Below are 21,273 nucleotides of genomic sequence, written 5' to 3'. Positions count from 1 at the left end.
CAGAATATCTCGGCGTTTGAAGCTTTCACTGCATGACAAATCAATTTAATTCTCACTTTGCCTTATTGACACAATACCAAAAAGACAGGCATAAAAAAACACAAAAATAACATTCTGCAACACAAGTTCTTTATCTACACCCAAAATATAGTGCCTGGCCTTACAACTGAATATGCTGTGCCATTTATTTGCATTTATACCTCGCCCGGAAGTCAGTCATCACCATGCCAAAATATCCCCCACATCCAATCTTCCATAAAAAGTTCCCCTTAGTCGGTTAGCTAGAGGTATCAATGCTCTCGGAGCCATGACAGCAAAAATTTCCTTGAAATTCCAAGCACTAACCTGTGTTGCCACATCACCAGCATGGATTTATTGCCTAAAGCTTCGTCATGGTAGTCACAATATAAGTATAGATCTATATTGTACTATTTTTAGAGGCTAATATATTTAGTGTAAAGACAGTAAAGAAGCTGCTTTTTATTTCAATGTTATGCACATCACAAACCAAAGTCAATTAAAGAGTAAGGACAATAATGCATTACAACAGGTAATTTAGCAGTAATTAAAAAAAACCATAAACACAGTAATCAACCTGAAGGCCGGTTTGGTAGGTGCTGGTAGAGTTCACCCAGTGCCAAGCCCTTTACGGCATGTGAAATTCACACATAAGGGTAGGGGGGCCAGATCCTTTCCCTGTGCCGGTTATAGTTTCCCAAAGATCTGGTACCCGAAAAATCTTAGCCATAATTATCATGAATGAAATTATTTTTTTCAAAATGAGATACAATTTTTTAATTTGATAAGATCTAAAATTAGATAACTCAAAAACTGGCAACAATGACCACCAGAGATACAAAGGTTTCTCCATATTTTGGAAGAGGATGATGAAAGAAATATGAGACGTATTTCACTTAATTAGATTTGCACAGATCCAGTATTGAATGTTGATATAAAACACAGCTGCATAACCCAAGATTTTTATTTTCTCTCACATTTGGAAGTAAATAATGAACATTTGTCAAGTAAACATAATTATTTTAAAGTCAAACAGACCACCTGGAATATGCTTTGCATTTGGAAAATTCTTACAATGGGCATAAAAATACACGTATGGACACTTCAGCACCTCTAATCCAGAAATCTGTACTCTGGGAGGAAATCTCATAGCCTGGCAGTGTGACAGGCATGTTTAAATACATGCTTTGAGAAAGGAAACATAAAATATCAGGACAGTTTTCTGTAAATTAACTGCCCACCACTCTTAAAAATGTTCCCATATGAAGCCAGCAATCAGTTTCAGTGAAAATTTCATGAAAATAATTTTTAGGACCACCCCAGACTGTAAGAGATACTTTTGCTTTTTTAAGTGACCACTTTCAATGTCTTGGGGTAGCCATTAAAACATAGTAAATTTAATCACTACCACATGTAAGCAGCAGTATTAATAGCAGTGGAATGAAGAACTGGCACAAAACAAAAAATCCAGAAATATAGAAGTGATAAAAAAAACTTAGTGCTAGTACATCAGTGAAGTGCTTGTGTGAGACTTATTGTGTTGGATCTCGAATGGTTAATCAAGTATGACAATAAGAATCATAAGGTAAAAATATTGTTTCACACTGAAAGTGAATCGAAAATGGGACAATAAGCAATTACAATTTCATTTAGAAATGAACATTAACAGTTCACCAGAAGAGACAACAGAATTTCATGAAACAACACGGTTTAGTGCTGTGAAGACTTTTGTCAAATAGGGAAGCAGGATCATCTGCGATAAACCTACAGTTGTGCAATACAAGTGGCAGTTTATAGCTGTGCGGTAAAAGAGCCTGGTTTTTATTTTCCGTGAACACTTATGTTGATGGAAATTCTAAGCAAAGCATGCTTATACAGTTTTTAACTATCTAATCAGTTTAAATATATCATTTATGTCATATGATATAGAAGTATTGACATTTTCTCTTAAGGTGTGCCGTTTGCAAAAGTCACATAATATATTAGTCTGTGATTTTAGAAACAAGTTATTCTATACTGGTTTCCATCGTTATGTTTGAGAACGAAATAAATTAATAAACTTCAATACAAAAGTACTGACTACCTGATAGAAAACATCATTGAATAACAAGAATGTTAGTTATTCAATAACAATCATTGTTTACAAAAATTATTATCGCTCTAGTTCTGACAGAGATGCTCAACTGTATGAGGGAATATCTCGTCTAGGAAGCCCAGGTCATTAGGGGTATATGACTAAAACTCTGAATGGGTGTGATCCTTGAAAGCAAAAATATGAAATAAAAAGAAATTTTTATTCATGTTTATTTAAAATTGAATTGCTCTTTGCAACTTCCAGTTCAAATTTCCAGAAGATAGGGGTATATAACGACTAAAACTCTGAATGGGTATGATTCTTGAAAGCCAAAATATGAAATAAAAAGAAAATTTCATTCATGTTAATTTAAAATTGAATTGCTCTTTGCCACTTCCGGTTAATATTTCCAGAAGAAGAGCGGAGAGCACTTCCAAATTCCATCCAAAACAAGATATATATGGTCAGTTATTAGTGCATTGTAATAATATCGTAACACAAAATCCAGTTATTTACTTAAAAATTATATATACATCATTAAATGCATCCATGTTGAGTTAAATGTGCTCAACATTAGGAATTTAATTTTGAAAACAAGAAAATACTGCACACAAATTTACGCAATAATTAAAATGTTCTAAAAGGAAAAAAATAGTCGTACCGATGAAGGCTACTACAGTTTTTACATTTTTTTGGATTGAACTATTTCTCAAAGAAAATGATCTCATTGATGACTGCATCAAATTTACTGTGAGTAATTCACAGTAATTATATATTTGAGCCACACAAATATAATATGTAGTCACAAAAAAAGTCAATAATAATAATGAAAAACTAACCACATTAGTTTTCACAATATATGACCTTGAAAAAAATAAAATATACAGATATTTTATTACTTGTAATATGGTACTCGATTTGAGGGTCATGATTACTGGAAATAAATGTCTTATGGTTTCCAAAGCCTAAGCAAACCATCTTCACTGTAGGAGCACAATAAGTTTTGGTGAGGGTGATGAGCTAAACCAATTACATCCTTCTCATGAATCTGAAACAAAATTTAACATCAAATTAGAAGTTAAAAGGTAACATAAGTGAGTTTAAAACAATAATCCAATAAATCTCATAAGTAAGGATGAGAACATAGTTATTTTAATATTTTAGGCCATTTTAATAAATTAATGCTAACATATCATACGAATAAATGAAGCTTTAAACCTATTTGAAACAATACTTGTTTATTAACGTTAATGACTTCATAGCCTTGTACACTAGTGCCATGCAATAGGCAGCATTATCAAATAAATGTGTCAAGCTGTATACAAACTAGCTAAACGGGCCAAATACTGGAGTATTCACAACTGAACTTCATCAAGTATCTATTACTGCATGTGGGCACTTTACATAAATCTCCTTTACATCTACATAGCTTTTATTGATCCTGGTTAAATGTAGGGAAATAAATCATCATCTAGGGTTAATAATTCAGAGTTTGATTTGTAGCTGCTCGCTATACTATCAGGTTTCCAGGGCAACAAGTTCAAAGTATGCAAATCATTCACCTTGACTGGGATTCGATCCCAGATCCTTCCATGCCCAGCGGAGTGCGGTAGCCAGTTAAACTACCAAGATATCCTCTTATATTCCAAAATTTTGGGGATTATTAAAAAACCAAGATGTTTCCTTCCAATCTTCACATTTTCTCACAGCTCTTTACACTAAAATTTTCCGTTGCCTGCTTCTAATGGTTCATTTTAGGTCTTTCTCAGTAATTCTTCCCATCAACTATGGAAGTTAGTAAACAGTGGAACCTTGCATGGACGTAATTCATTTCAGAATCTCTCTCGTAAAAAGAAACACTAATTAAGAGAAATAATTTTTCCCACATAAATTAATGTAAAATAGGATAAAACCTTCCATTCTGAAAAAATTATACATGTGCAAGGTTTATTCAAAGAAAATTATATATGCGTACATTATTTAGGATCTTGAATAATCTTTTGTTTTATCATGGAATGAACCAACCTGGAATAGGAATTCAATGCATGATGCACTCCTAATTCTTTTTTACTAGAAAGCTGTCTAGAGACATTATTGTATGCCAATGTTTACAAATTTTGAGAAAATGAAACTCCGCGTTTTCATTAATACATTTATAGCGTCTATAGCCACTGCCTTATTGGGGTGAATATATGATGCAACAGTTTCCCATGACCTCCACATCGAATTTAGCCAGCTCTTCTGGAATTTACACTTTTTAATGGCTCATGCAGTTTCTGAATGGTAAACAAGTAATGGTTCAATATTTAAATTGCTGCTGGAATTGGCACAAAACAATAGTGTTAGATGGTCTTTTTTTGGCCAGTGGTCAGGCAATGGAATCTACTCTGCTGTCATATAGATTCGCTTCAGCATTATTTCCAGAATTCAGAATTAAAACCTGTTGCAGAAAGTAACCTTCACAATTTAAGTGCTTCTTGAAGTCACTAATGAAGTTCTCTACTGTTTTGAGTCAGAGCTCAATACTTGATGATACTTCACAACAAAGTGGATGTCATTTCTTCTTTTTAACTTCTCCAGCCATCCATGGGTTCCTTCAAATACTTCTTCTTGGCCCATTGATAATCCTGGTGTCTTCTTGATGAAGTTAGTAACAATCACTTTTGCCTCTTCACAGATGATGTGCTCATTAATAGTGTTGCCTTGCATATGGCTTTTCATTTATCCTTATGAGAAGAAACCTTTCAACACCACTGAGAATACGTAATTACTGGGCAGATATTCTCGTCTTGCTTTGAGGATGGTGTAAATTATTTATTTTGACACTGTATGGGTGTGCTAGATCAGCCTTGCTGATGCCTCATTCTTGCTTTTCAATGATTTTAATTTTCATTTCTACAGTTATATTTAATTTCTTATAAATGTTTTCTAGCTGCTTTTTCTTCAGGGACATTTTTATAACTAAACACAAAATATTATTTAACTCTAAACAAGAATATCGCAGTAATGTCTGAACACAAGTTTGGAAAAGTACATGATCATAAGGGGATCGAGATGGTGCGGGGGCTAATGTACTGGCTTCCCACCCTGAGGGCACGGGTTCAAATCCCGGCGGTGTTGAATATTTTTCAGAGGTATCTCGATCCCTACTTGAGGTGCTTTGTGGAGGGCACTCTGAGTGAGTACGCCGTCCGTCGGATGGGATGTTAAACTGCGGACCCCTTGGCGCCTTTTGTTAAGAGTAGGCTAATGCCGACGCCGGGTTTCTCTCCACCCTTCATCCTTTCCTGTCCATCCCCTATGGCACAAATGACCTTAGCTTAGTCGGTCACCTCCCCTAAAAACTACTACTACAACATGATCATGACCAACACTAAGATGCAAGCAGAATCACACAAGGGGAGAGTAAAGTCAAGGCTAAAATTTAAGAATTCCACTTCAAATTGGTTGGCCACTCCCTGTATTACCAGATCTGGCCCCCAGCAACTTTTTCCTGTTTCCTAACTTAAGTTTTGCTTGGACAACAAGAGATTTTCATTGGACAAAGAGGTCATCATATAGGTAAATGCCTATTTTGCAGAGATGGATGTCAATTACCATTTGGAAAGGTTAAAAAAGTTAGAAAATTGCTGGAAAAAGTGTATCAACTTAAAAGGCGACTGTTAGAAAATAAAAATAAATTTGTGGCAAAAAAATGTCTCTTTTATTTGCCTGGTCAGACATTTTTCAGACCACCCTCATACATTGATCACCTCCAATCTTCTTTTCTTTAATGCTCCTATCATCCAAGTCTCACCTCCATAGAAAATTAGACTCCATGTATAAGTTTTAACGAAAAATTTACCAATGCCCATATCTTCAGGCATAAGAATTGAAATGTACTTAGCACCCCAATATTTGGTCCTAGTAGTTGTCTTTTGATAGAAAACCTTCTATGCCATTCATTTTTGTGAGTAATGATTCTACTGCCCAACTAGAAAAATTTGTCCACTTGTTCCAGCATGTCTTTCCCCAGTTTTGAGTGAAGATTATCCTCTCTACTTCAACTGGAAACCATTTTGTTAGTTTCAATCTTGTTTATCTTGAATTTATAATTTTTCATCGCCTTCCTTATAGTTGAATCCTTGTATGGTCTTATTTTTTCTCTGTAAGAACGGCTATGTCTTCTGAAGTTGCATCATACCAATTCTTTCTCTATTTATTTGTACACCACCCTTTATCTTTTCATAGATCTCATTAACTGCCTTATGAATGCAGACATTAAACACCAAATGCAGTAATGGGCAACCCTGCTTTACTTCATTTTAGCTTCTTTGCTGCTTCTATCTTATTTAATCACTACCACCTGCTCTTTCTTTGGTATGTGTAGCACCCAAGCATGTTGACTCAATTATAAGTCAAAAACAAGAAAATGGTCAACATTTAGTACCAAATATACAAATAAGATAAATTCATGAAGGTTAATAACTAATAAATTCATACTTGAATGAAATACAATATTTAAAAAGTAATTCCAAGACGCAAAACTTAATGGCAAGTGTTCTCAGGAGCCTACATTCAGTGCCAAACTTCCATTGTTACTTGTGTACACGTTGACCACTGCATTTTTTCATGAATTTGTTTTTTTTACAAATCTTGTGTGTTGAAATTATGTTTTTGTATTAGTTAAATGCTGCCAAGTTAATTTTAATTATAACTTACGAAATTTTGTTAAGGATATTCTCATGTAGTAAGCAATAAAAGAAATATAATTTAGCACTTTTAAAAGTAATTATCGAGTTGCAAACAATATAACAGTATCAACAGTATCAACCAGTATCATCAATAGTGAAATTTTGAGTAGGTTCCGAAATTTACTGCCATTGCCAAGAGCACTACTCAATTGTTTGCATTTACCACAGCATTGCAACAAGCAGGCAGCTATAGTTTTCGTAGTAAGAAAAGCCATAATTATGAAATTATTATTACATGGAAGAAATGACAGCAAATTTTGGAATGCTCACTTCCCAAATAAAATTTTCTTAAATTACTATAAATACCTCTTTCGTGCATAGGTTGACCATTTTCTGTTTACATCAAAATTTTAGATTTCAAAGTCAACCAATTAAATCATATGCATGGTATTTAAATTTTTCTGGATAGTTACTGAATTAAAACCCACTAAAAATAACCTTAGTTATTCAATTAAATATACACTGAATTTAAGGCTATTTTATTCAACTATTATCCTTGCGTTTTGGCATTTTTTCCTAAATATTACAAAATACTTAAATATTAAAACAAAGACTTACATTTAGAGTTCTCTCCAGTTTTCCAGACGCAGTAGAGAAACAATACAACACTAAATCCTCACCAACACAGTAAATCCACTCTCCCCTTGGTGACGAGCAGGCACACACAAAGTCTCCTCCTTCCCGCTTTCCACTTGAGAAGGAACGCACAATCTGAGGACCACAATCAAAGAGAAAAGATAACCTTAACAAACCAAGACAGAATGAATCACAGTGATAAACACTCAGTTTTCAATACTAAGTTGATATGTAACAGATCATAGAAAAACTTTCACAATGCTTGTAGTCACTGTAGATAAGATACAGTGCAGAAGTTCAAACCCATATTTTTCATGCACAGTAGATTTACAGTGCAGTAGTACAGAAAAGTAACATTTACAGTAGTAGAACCTGTTCAAAGGTTCACAGAAAATGAATGAAAATGCGATCATACATAAGATGATGAATTTTTTCCCAGTACCTACAACTTTCCCATATCAATAAAATGCACCACTTACGATACACCACCAATCACACTGCTCATTTTTTTCATCCCTAATGGATCTACAACCCTCTTTAGATGATCCTCTCCGTGTCTTAGTCAATAGAAAGAAGTGTATAGATAAAAAATAGCCTACATTATGAATATCACCTTCCCTTTGTCTCTATACCTCAACTGAATTGCATTTAACACAGTAGGCTAGTAAAATTTCATTATTTATCCTCCTTTATCCAGCATGTAACATTTGTTTTAGAATTGAGTACAAAATGTAACTTCAAAAATTAAGAAAGAAGATATACTTTTTGTACAAAAAGTCCTTCTGCAATATGAACAGAAATCCTAAAAAACTATTCAGTTGTGATCAAATGAAGAATTTGTTTCTAAAAGATATGGTAGGAGAGGCAGGTTAGCCAATGGAATGTAGAAGCATTAGCTAGATTGACAAGGAAGGTGTATCATGAAAAGAAAATCATGCATGAGTGTAGAGAGCTGAGTACTATTGAGGAAAAATGGGAATGTATCAAAAAATGGATATCAAAAGCCACAGGAGAAAATATAGGAATCGTTAAGGGAAAAGGACCAGGAAACATGGGCCACGGATGAGATGATTGCAAAGATAGATGAGAAAAAAAATGGAAGAATGTTAATACAGAGATAGGAAAAAGGAAATGCAAAGAGATAAATAATAATTTGAGATGGGTAACAAATACAGCAAAATTATCATGATAGAAGATTCAGTGCAAGGATAAGGAAATTTTGCAGAAGAAGGGAGAAATTGGTGTGCTTATAAAGCAATATTAAATCACTATAGAAGGGATGACCTGTGTCAACAGTTAGAGATAAGCCGGGTAATATAATAGTTGACAACAGAAAAGATCAACGAGAGATGGAAGGAATACATAGAAGAACCATATGATAAAGAACTGAGGCCAAAAAGCTTAAACATAGCAAGAGAATATAATGTAGATGAAGATAGCTTAGGTCCAGGCATACTCGACAATGAGATAGAAAGGGCATTAAGGGAGATGAAATCAAATAAGGCCGTGGGGGTGGAAAACATACCTGTGGAACTACTAAAAGGTTTAGGAAAATGCAGTAGGAAGAGACTGGATTGATTCATAGCATCTATGAGAAATGAATCTGGCAGGAAGACTTTGTGAGATCACTGTTAGTTCATATTCCGAAAAAGGTAAAAACTGCATCATGTGATGACTACAGAACAATTAGTTTGATTTCCCATTCAGCTAAATTTGTTCTCAGGATCATCAACAAAAGGATAGAGAGTAGGGCAAATGATTACTTAGGGGATGATGTTTGGGTTTAGGAAGAGGAGAGGCATGCGTGATGATATTGCAGTAATGAGATCAATAATGGAGAGGAATATAGAATACAATCAAGACGTATTTCTCTGTTTCATAGATTTCAAAAAAGCATTTAATAGAGTGAAATTGGAAAAACTAATGAGTACCAGGTCCACTCAAAAAGTATCACGAATTTTCAATTTTCGTGGGTAACGTATATTTAATTTTTGGTTTTTTTGTGGCATTATGTTAGTACTTATGTCTCTCACTCATGCCAAAAGTTAGGCCATTTTGAATGTTCAGTTAATTGTTGACAGCGGTTTTCCTTCGACGTGTTTTGGCTTGTCTTCGATTTTTGCCTGTTCCAAAAAATTGATTAAAGAATCTGTATCAAATTTTGCGGGAAAAATGAAATTAAGTGCATGGATGTATTCCGTATGTTGACAGTGGCATATGAAGAAGCTAACATAATGTTCTCAGAGGGCCGAGAAGAAGTGAGCAACGAAGAGCGTGCCGGATGCCCAAGCACGTTAACAACAGACGAAAGCATTGATGAAGTGACGAAAATAGTATTGGCCAATCGTCGAATCACCGTTAGAGAAGTTGCTGAGGACCTAAGCATATCGATTGGCTCGAGCCATTTGATTTTTACTAATCTTTTGGATATGACACGGGTTGCCGTGAAATTCGTAACAAATGTGCTCAATTTCGACCAAAAACAGCAATGCATTAACATTGCTAATGAGGTGTTGGACTCTGTCTGCGATGACCCAAATTTGCTCCAGAGGGTAAAACCGGTGATGAATAATGGGTTTATGGTTATGACATGGAAACTTAAGCTCAATCATCCCAATGGAAGCTGCAGCACGAGCCAAGACCAAAAAAAGCGCACCAAGTTCAGTTGAATGTGAAAGTTTTGCTTACAGTTTTCTTCGAATGCTGGGGCGTGGTACATCATGAGTTCTTTCCATAGGGTAGAATGGTAAATAAGGAATATTACCTGCAAGTTATGCTCAATTTGCACGAAGCAATCTGTGACAAACGCCCGAATTTGCGGAAGAACAAAAATTGGCTTTTGCACCATGACAACGCCCCTGCTCACACATCGTTACTTGTGTGCACATTTTTGGCCAAAAACAACACACTAATGATGCCACAGCCACTGTATTCCCCAGACCTGGCCCCCCGTGACTTTTTCTTGCTCCTAAAACTGAGGCCCATGAAAGGACAACGCTACGCTGCGACTGACGAGATAAAGACTGTATCAAAGGAGGAGCTGAACAAGATCACAGGAGATGAATTTTTGAAGTGCTTCTAGGATTGGAAAAAATGTTGGCACAAGTGTATAATATCTAATGGGGATCACTTTGAAGGGGACAAAATAGATATTCACGAATAAATAAATAATTTTTGAAAAAACACAAAAGTCACGATACTTTCTGAACAGACCTTGTATATAGCAGAAAATAGGATTGATTGGAGAGACAGGAGGGTAATCTGCAACCTGTACATGTCTCAGACCACTCAGGTGCAAGTGGGGAACGGAGAGTCAAGATGGGCAGGGTTAGAAAGAGGTGTAAGGCATGGTTATCCATTTTCACCAGTGCTGTTCAACATATATGCGGAGGAAATGGTGAGAGAGGCACAGGAAGAAGTGGAGGTAGGAATAAAAGTTGGATGGGAATTCGTAAAATCAGTTAGGTTTGCTGATAACCAAGCTCTAGTTTGGGGTGCGAGCATTGCTGAGTGAATTGGAAATTCAGTGCAATACATATGGGTTGAGAATTGATATAAATAAAAAAGATGGTTATGCAATTTACCATAAAGAAAAAGGCTAAGCTAAACACTAAATTAGGAGGGAAAAAAATTGAGCAGGTAGAACAGTTAACATATCTCGGAAGTGTTTGGGACCAACATGGTCACAGAAGTAGGGATGTAAGGAGAAGAATTGTGCTATGCGAAGATGCTTTTACAAGGAGGAGGGAGTTAATGACAGGGATGTTGAGGAAGGATGTTATAAGGCTTGTCAAAACTTTGATATGGAGCACAGTTATGTAGGGCATGGAAACAAATGAGGAAGTGCTAGGTATGGTAGGCAAGGAGTGGGGATTGTTGGGAGAAATCATTAGGAGGCAGGAAAAATGGATGAAAATCATATTGATTGGCAACGGGATGTTGAAGACTGTAATAGAGGGGAGAATGTTAGGCAAACAAGGAAAGGGTAGGAATAGGCTAGGGATGTTGGATGGTATGAGGGGAGGAAGGAAGTTGATGTGTGAATTTCACATGCTGTCGGGCTTAGTACTGGGTGAACTCTACCATCACCTTCCAAAACGACCTTCAAGTTGATTACTGTGTTTATGGTTTATACATATTTTTAATCTTCTGCGTGTATGAATGCTTTGAATTTCTATTTTTTTATGCCGTGTCTAATTTAGTTATTGCACACCAATCCTTGGGCAAATAAAATAATAATTATTAATAATATAAGCGAATCAGCAAGGCAACAATTGCGGAGTGTAAAAATCATCCACCTTGACTGGGATTCAACCACGGATCCCTCAATGTCCTATCAAGTGCTTTAGCCAGTTAAGCTATCAAGGCATCCTCTAAAACTCAGAAATTTTGATTTTTATACTCTGAAATTGTTGCATTGAAATGCACATTAGCGGATGACTCCATTAAAAGTTACTGTCGCGGTATCGTCCCCAGTTTCTTTGGAATTAATCAACAAGGATCCATTATATGACATTTAATTGAGCAAAAACTACATGCACTAAGTGCAAAAAGGATATACTTTAATGGAGGAATGAACATCAAAGAGAATGCTCTGAAAAATGAACATTGATGGTATCTTGTAGATTTCCTTTTGGTAAAATGTTGGAGGAACTTAGTGCAAATTATCATAAAAAATGGAAATGAGTAACAAAAGTATTAAATTATAAGAATAAGCAAGTTTAAAGCTTAATTGAAAATTAAGTTTTTCTATTTATTTTAGGGCAAATATTGATATTTCATTTATAAAAAAATCAAGTTACTAGCAGGTTTATTTTAATATAAGATTTAATTTTGATTTTATCAATAAATTAAATTCAGAGAAAGAAATCAAGATTAAATGATATTTAAAATAAATGACATAAATGTAAAATTTAATTGAACTACCCGAGGGTGGCATATAGTACAGGGATTAATATAGTATAGTGCAGTATAAATATTGCATATTAGTGAGTACAACATAATAATTGGATATTATTTGACAAGAACTATCATTGAAAGAGTCATACAATATGCTCAGTTTTACCAAAGTTGTATAATAATGATTGTTTATCACAATAATAATATTTTAAATGATCTTTCTAATCAGATTAACAGATCCTGAGTTAACATGCTAAATATTAGTATGTTGCTTTGCCAGTTTACAAATATAAAATACTAAATGTTTATGTACTACACAGAGGAGCTAAAAACTCTTGTTCTCAGGCTGCTATTTACAAGCTGGCTGTACTAACCATATATATCTAGTTAAGATTTCCTAATAGCTAAGAGAAACTACATAGCCAAGCTACCACAACAGAATGATGACACATACCTGACCCTGCATATTCATAATGACCACAGTATTAGTTCTGTTACAGACTACAAAATGCTCAGGATTCTTGGGGAGAAGATGAATGCCATTGACAGGGACATCTGTACCAGTACCGCCACCTCCACCAAGTGACTTGAAAGTTCCAATACATTCTGTTGACTTGATGCTCCATGCTCTAACTGTGCCATCAGATGAAGCGCTGCAAGCAGAAGTAATACAGGTATTAGAAACTTATGGGTAAGGATTAGTACTTTATGTGATACGTAAAATATTTTTTTAAACAAAAAGAATCTGCACCTTTAAAACCACATAATTATTAAAAACAGCCTCCTCAGGCTTTCTACTAAGCAGATGCATTGTGGTTTGTAAAATAACATAGTTGTGTGTTAAGGGATATGGATTACATTGTATAAAGTACAGCGGTGAAAATCAGAGAAGACTAAATTATGAATTACAAGCATTTAATGTAAAGGCTAAAATGTTATCTTGGTTACACAATTATTTTCATGGACTTCTGTGACCTTACCGAAATAATAATGAGAACAAAAAATTTATCTGACACTGCTTAGCTTGACCAGGACGGCACTTTTATGCAGTGTACATTCAATTCTAACATAAAGAATGATTTTAAGTAAAACCTTAAAACTTCTACTCTGCCCACTAACCAATGTTAAGTCTTCATCAAACAGGGGTGAATGAAGTAAGAATTATCATTACAACTTCCCCAGCATACAACGAAGATGCACATAACCAGAGCAAAATGACAACAAAAACATATTTATTCACAGAACAGTTACATCCAAAAATGAAAGTGGGTCATTAGCATCAGCATTATGAGCTGATGTTCGTACAAGGTGAAATCTTGTAAATAGCAAAATAAAAATGCTGTGCTGTAGCCATTCATCTTTTAATATAAACACCTCTTTGATAAGCATGCCAACTTCAATATTACTTTGATTTGTAAAAATATGTTGACGTAGTTATCATACAACATAGCAAGTCATCTGAGAGGTGCCATTCTTGCATTCAGATGGTTAGTAGTAGTTTTAGGGGAGAGTTTTAGAGGGTCTTTTACCCTTTTATGACTTTTTCTTACGACACGTCAAATGGAACCTAGTTTCGTTAAGGCTGACTCGCATATTCTTCTGATGAGTGTACTTCATGAAAGGTTTACTGTAAGTGCAACACCCAAGTATTTAGCCTGCTCTTATTTGCTATGTTCGGACCCCTCTAATATTTACTTCGACTTATTCCTCTTTTCTTTCAGTCCGAAAATTCAGCACTGTACATTTTCCTAAGTTTAATTCCAGCCCCCTTGTACTTGGCACTGCTTTATCCATTACTGTTCTAAGTTTCACGGAGACAAGGCCTTCTAGATGTAGTAGTAGTTTTATTTAGGGGAGACGACCAACAGCTAAGGTCATTTGCGCCATAGGGGATGGATTTGTAAAGAAATGGTGGAGAGAAACCCGGCATCAGTATTAGACTACTCTTATCAAAAGGTGCCAAGGGGTCCACAGTTTAATGTCCCATTCGACAGACATACTCACTCAAAGTGCTCTCCACAAAGCACCTCAAGTAAGGATCCGGATATCACTGAAAAATATCTGTTGCCTCCAGGATTCGAACCTGGGCCCTCTTGGTGGGAAGCCAGGACATTCATTCAGAGGGGTAGGCATAATTTGTTGTCATACTGAAATGACATATGTCGCTAGGAGGAAATGATTTTCAATTGTTAGAATGAAATCACACAAGCTAACCATCATCTTTGCCTGTATTCACCGTCTATGCAGACAAATTATGAAAATTAACATGAATGGAATTGGTTTTATGGTATGATCAGCAAAAAGATATGACATTGAGCTTGAGCTATTTAACTGCGAGGAATATTTCAATCACAATCTATTTCACAAGGGCTGGTCACCAGCACTATTAAGTAAAGCCTACCTAAGAATCCCATGGCCATCTGGAGTAAATACAACCTCATTAACAAACGAAGAGTGTCCTCTGAATTCCTTGAGAGTTTTTCCTGATTTGAGTCCATGAATTCTGAAAAAGAAACAAGAAAGTAAAAATTATGAACCAGTTATAGAGGCCAAAATGAAGGAACTGAGTTGCAACTTAGAAATGTGCATTTTACTGGACACAAATCATTTTCTGTTGCATCACTTTAAAAATGATTTCCAAGAACATTTTAAAGAAAGGGGATTCTGATTTTTATGGTACAACCCATATGAATAAATGCAGGTGAACTATTGGATTATAACTTGAAACCCATGCTGTGTTTAAGATTTAAATATAATGTAGCCTAAGCTTTTAACCTAAAATCTATTTTTTTTACATTTCTTTCGTTTTTTTAGATCTTTTTTTTTCGTGTTCATCCATTTTTTTGTTGTTGATTTTTCTATAAAAATGGTTATTAAAATTTTTTGTAGCAATAATTAGAATAAATAAGGAGGAAAATTGTTATTATGATATCGAAAAGGATAAATGAAAACTTTGGAAGTAAAAAGTGATTACAGGAGAGAGAAAGAAGTAAAAGGTCCCTGTAAGAACTCTTTTGTAATAGCTTAATTATGTGAATTGGTGACCATCATATAACTCATCTAAAAATATCATCAAACCATCTTTAAGTTTGTAAATACAAAATTGCAATGGGATTATTTATTAAGAATATGAATTCCTCTGAATGCAAAACTCTGTGGAACAAAATAAGTTCTTCATGAGCAGGGAGGAGTTGAGACTGAGACACAGTACATTGAAGAAGAGAAGATGGCAATCTTCAGTGTACAAAGAGATCTCGCCAGCCAGAGAGATGGCAGAGCAGTAGGGAATGCCATATCAAAGCCAGATATGACCAGAATGATCAGAGCTGAAATGCATGTTGAACACAACTTATTCTTCCCAATAAATTTTGCTATGTAACCACATGACCAGCAGGGGGATGGATGGGTATGACACAGAACAGGCACCTAAGAGTATTGGGCCTTCCAAATAAATTTCATGCATTCCCACACTGAAGATCAACCCTCTCGTGAAGGTTAATGCATCAGATTTCAGCTGGTCAAGTGACCACTTCACTTTGCTGAGTCATATATGAGATGGAACCAGGCAAAGTAGTCAAAAATAACATGTCAGAGCCAAGCTATAATCTTAGGCCTGAGCTTACAGACATTTTGTGGCTTTGAAAATTCAAAGACTGAAGCTGATATGTCAAATACCTAAAATACTAAGAGGTACTTAATAAAATAAGTACTCATTATTCATAAACATAACTTTTTGGGATAGCAACTTACAAGGGATTGTAAGTTTTTAAAATATTTTTTTTGATTGAGCTATCCTTTAAGTCTAGTTCAATTTGCTTACAATTAAAATCAACATAATATTGATTTCACGAAATGAAATAACTCTCAGCCAACTTAAGGTAAAACAAGATTTTACTCTACTTACATAGTATTTTTTAAAAAAGAATGTTTGTCTTAGGCCACAACAATGGCAGTGCAATAAAATGCACTCCAGCCAACATAATCTGAGGAGTGCAGTTATATATTGAAGAGAAATGTGGGCATGCTAGGATAAGCATTAATGTAAACTATGTAAATGTGCTGGGCATGAGGTACTTAAAAAGAGTGCTTTCGGAGAATATTGGAGAGAGAGAGAGTGAGGTGTGAGTGGGCTACAATGAAGTTTGGATGCACCTGTAGCAGACAAGTATAAAAGAAGAGTGCTGCAATGGTTTGGTTACATAGAGAGAATGGATGAGTCAAATCATCAAACATATATGAAATAAGAATAAATGGAAAAGGAGTCTTATCTAGTAAGGCCATATTCATTTATTATTTTCACTAGCATGTGTGCAATAAACACAATTATCCAGTACAACCTTTCTTATAGGTGATTGCAGTCACTACTTACCTAATGGTGGCATCAAACGATGCACTTAAAACTTGGCCATTATCCCGTGAAAACTGAAGACATGTAACTCCTTTTGCATGTGCTTTCTCAAAACGTCTCAAACACTGCCCTGTGTTCACTTTCCAAATCTTGACTTTTCCATCTCGTGAACCAGATGCAAGCATTTCTGAATCTCTACTAAAGGCAACACATAAAACAGCATCTTCCATCATCATGAATTCATCCTATTAAAAGAGAATGCTTAAAATCAGTCAAAATTAATAAAACTACAGAGTAGTGACCACATTATCTAAAGTATCATAAAAGTAAAATATACTTTCCATAAAAAATGGGCACGATTCAAGTGAACAATAAACTCAAAGACAAAAACCGAGTAAAAATTCATGCCGACATAGTTTGGCATACACTTATCCCTGTAATTTCATAGGAAAATATATCCATGAATATCCATCAATTCATGCATGTACATTGATGTTATCTTAAAAAATGATTGTGGATAAAATTTACTAGTGAGACTGATGCACAGAGATTATGAACTGTGGATAATTTAGAAATACAACCAACCTTAGCTTGATATTTTAGATCCTTACGAATCTTTCCAGTAGTAAAATTCCACACTTCAACAAACCCATCCACACTCCCTGTGACAAGATATTGACCATCAGGTGAGAACCGGGCACACTCAACATGTGATTTCGTACCAAATTTAATTTGCTTGGAGAGTTGGGTGGGAAATTTTTCTTCTTCCTAGAATGCCAATGATGGAAAAATGTCAGAACGATAAAATTTTCAAAATCTATGACACAAAATATTACCCAAGGGTGTAATGAAATGGCACTTAATGGCTACATAACTTTATTTATGCAAAATATATGGCTATGTGGCTGTTGTTGAATGCAGAAATGTATTGCCTTCGCAAGCATTCAAGCCTGCTACTAAAAAGTAATACTGTAACAAAAAAAACATGACTACCTGCTTATATGCAGCAGCATATTCACTAATTAACTCGCCTATTCCAGAATAATATACTACTGCCCTTTTACCAACAGAATCAACCATTCATTGGCTTTTGTTTTGCTATATGCACATTTTTTAAAACATTGTGGGCCATGGCTACATGTCTTATGCCCAACTGCACGACAGTAAGTAGTTGCAGTTTTTGGGGAGGCGACAGACAGCTAAGGTTATTTGTGCCATTAGGGATGGATGGGAAAGGAAGGGTGGAGAGAAACCTGGTGTTGGCATCAGCCTACTTTTTTTGAAAGGCGCCAAGAGGTTCTCAGTTTAATGTCCCGTGCTCTCCACAAAGCACCTCAAGTGGGGATCGGGATACCACTGAAAAATATTTGTTGTCTCCAGGATTTGAACCCTGGCCCTCATTGGGAAGCCTGTACATTAGCCACCACACCATCTGATCCCCGGCACGACAGTAAGTATACAAATTTATAACGGTTACCTTTGATGCCTTCATATCAAAACAGTAAAATAATTGAAATGTAGCAGTCATCCTGTTACATTTGCATTTTTACTTCTTTGACACACGATACAAGCGACAGTACTGGGTAATATAGGTATTCCTGATAAAGAGCCCCTGGGATTCTAGTGAAAATATGTAAAAATAAGTTGTGAGTTCCCATTACATGCTTTAAAATTTTTTTCCAGATTAAATTCACCGATGCAAGCCTATGTATGGTGACTAGGAGTTTACAGAATCAATCTGTGAACTATCAAACAGGACAAAAGAAAAGTTGAATGCTCATTCATTATTCTCATTTACATTAGAGATATATATTAATTTCAAATTATAGTCTTTGTGCTTTAATTTATGAAATACGAAAACAAGCATGGAAAAAATAGTGTAGTACACAGTGAGTTTTCAGATTTTTCCAACACTAACACCCTTCCCTACACATCAGCCAATTTTATACAAACTAAAATGTATGTTCCTTTTCCATTTACCTTTAGCTACATTTCCTTAAAGAAAATAATTGTTAAATGAATTAGATCCTCATTTTACAGGTAACCTATTTAGCTTTGTAGACATATTAAAATGCAATAGCTAAAGTATAAATAAATGAATCTGTAAATGGAATACACAATTTTTTTCAACATACAATCCCAATTCTTTTCACAGCAGAATGTTTGAGGCTATGATTACTTCTCACTAATGGGCCAGTGAGACATCAGCCACTCATTTCACTCCACAAAACAAGGTGGTGTACTCTAGTGCTACTATTCTTTTGTATGAGAGAGTATGTATCCATAAGACTCTACAGTGATGCATTCAAAAAACATCACCTGATCTCGTATGGCTGCTTTCCCTCTGAATAAATCAATAGTAGTCCCGGGAGGAAGTAAACCTTGATGCTGTTGCCACTTGAGGGCTTGCCCTAACAAAGCCAGGAGACGTGAAGATGGTACCACAGACACCTCACCAGCTAATGCCTGGGCAATTCCTGCCCGTCTCTTCTCCTTCGTGCTCCCATCAGGGTATGCCTCTCGGGGGTCAAAGTACGAACGCGCGAGTAAATTCTCTGCAATTATGATTATAAAATAAAAAATATTAATGATTAGTACTTTTATCCAACCAGAATACGAAATCTGCTAAAGAATTTTTACAAACCTAAATGTATATATCGCTCAGGCTCCTGCTGCTTCATCATGATCATGGGGTCGGTTTGCCTGAGGAGTGATCGTGCTGCACCAAGTTCTCGTAATTCAATAAGCTCCAACACTACCTATAATCAACAAATTTCATTATCTCGTATGCCATCAAGGTTAAGAATTTATAACGTGCAATGAACTCAAAAATGCACCAAAGATTGCCTTAACAAGCTTTCTTAGCTTCAATACCTGCTCGTAAAGATCTATTAGTTTTTTATCTGGAAGCTTCAACGACTGAATGGCTTTCAAGACAGTATCCCAATGTCCATTATTTATGTCAGCAACAAAACCTTCCACACTGTCAACAGTGTTTAGAGATACTCCAGTTTCTTCCTATTTTTATTTGAATTAAAATATTATTATTGACAGAACTATAACAGTTCGAATAATCCGATTTTATGGCAATATTTTTCATAACTTACCTGCAATACTTGAAGAGTTCTAGGCAAGTTCGATTCCTTGAGATATTGCTGTATAAGTCGAATCACACTATAAAAAGAACATAGTGGTGAAATTGGGAAGGAAAACTGGCCCAAAATATTCTGCATCAATGCTTGAACTTGTATGTGTAACCAAATGCTCTGGATAAATAGTTATATCATAGTGATAGTGATTGAAAACGAAAACTTTGGCACAGATGGCCTGATGGTAGACTAGCAAGGCTATGAGCGTACGAGTAGGCGACAAAGATTCGCAAGTTCACTGAGGGCTGACATGAAATGCTCTTTGAAACCTAAATTTCTGTCTACAAATAAGAATTATCACCATCTTTCGCGGCCGAAAAGGTAAACAAAAAACTTGGAATGGGAGCATTAAACATAGTTATATAAAATTTATGAGCCTCCAAATTTATTGGCAGACTAACGTGAAGTAAGTAGACAACCCTAGGCAAACGCAATAAAATTTCTCCGTAAAAGTTTCTCCTCAGGAAAATGTCCATGAAATCCAGGAGGCACCAAACAATTTTGCTTCAACCAAATAGCAATTAAAATCAAAAACATCTTGAAATACTCACTCCGCTGACTCAATTTCTATTGCCATATTGAACTAACTCTCAGCTGGATGAAATGATGAATAAATCAATCGTCGACTAAAACAACTCAATTCATCAACTTTGAAGTCAAAACACACTGCGCTTAGCACGCCTCTCCGTATCCAGCGCATTCGAAACGGCAACTTCAGAAGCGACAACCATGTTGTCATTTGACAATAGTAGTGGGAGGTTTGAACGCATTGGACGTAAAGTCATTGAGACAACCACAAAAAAATGATAAATAAATGTGGTATACATTTTTGAAGGTCTAAAATTGAAAAATCTGAAATACTAACATAACTGCTTAAAATCTTATACTAATCTTGAACTGAAAGACTGGCATTAAATTTTAAGATTTAAAAATTGACTCATTTTCAAAAATAGTTTCGGACCCGAGTAGTTACTCTAAGTAAGTTTAGATTAGGATGGATTGAAAATATGTTATATGAGGATATTGGTGTGCGGTGAAATGACTACTAAATAAGAAAACAGTTTTGATACAATTATTTTAGCTGAGGAAAGATATAGCAATTATTCTTAATGAGTTCCTCTATTTAGTAATTTATGATGCTTCTCTGGAGATGATGTTATATGCAGATGCTATTACAAACAAATCAGTACTACAAAATTTTAAAAGTGTTATTTCACAATTCAAAGTTTTGATACATTTATACCATTCAGTGTTCTATGAATGTCAGGGGGGGGGGGCATTCCTTTTCCTCATGTTAATATTAAGGGGAAAATATATTCTAAACTAGACGAAATAAGATGACCTCTCAGTGTTTAGGGTTAACAAATTGTAAATATTTCATCAAATAAAACCTATTATGCCATTTATTTGGTTTATGATAGATTTTCAGAAGTCGTATACAAATATAAAATTTTATTATTCACAAAAATAATGACC

At 35.2% G+C, this 21,273-nt stretch overlaps 1 protein-coding gene across 1 annotated transcript; it reads right to left on the bottom strand.

The window, feature by feature from the left end:
• Positions 1-460: 460 nt before the first annotated feature.
• Positions 461-20,463, bottom strand: Smu1 (Smu1 spliceosomal factor). The gene is made up of 11 exons (XM_071588196.1): positions 20,349-20,463; positions 19,756-19,822; positions 19,523-19,666; positions 19,293-19,407; positions 18,968-19,203; positions 17,234-17,416; positions 16,670-16,893; positions 14,702-14,803; positions 12,755-12,953; positions 7,384-7,536; positions 461-3,140 (listed from the first exon to the last, which is right to left on the bottom strand). The coding sequence occupies exons 1-11, from the start codon at positions 20,372-20,374 to the stop codon at positions 3,042-3,044; spliced, it is 1,548 nt and encodes a 515-aa protein (XP_071444297.1). The 5' UTR covers positions 20,375-20,463; the 3' UTR covers positions 461-3,041.
• Positions 20,464-21,273: the final 810 nt, after the last annotated feature.

The sequence above is a fragment of the Hetaerina americana genome, unplaced genomic scaffold (genome assembly GCF_022747635.1).
Source record: "Hetaerina americana unplaced genomic scaffold, ioHetAmer1.1.p SCAF_3, whole genome shotgun sequence".
Lineage (NCBI taxonomy): Eukaryota > Metazoa > Arthropoda > Insecta > Odonata > Calopterygidae > Hetaerina > Hetaerina americana.
Note: the sequence above shows the minus strand (reverse complement) of the source record. Positions and strands in the feature narration are given on the sequence as shown.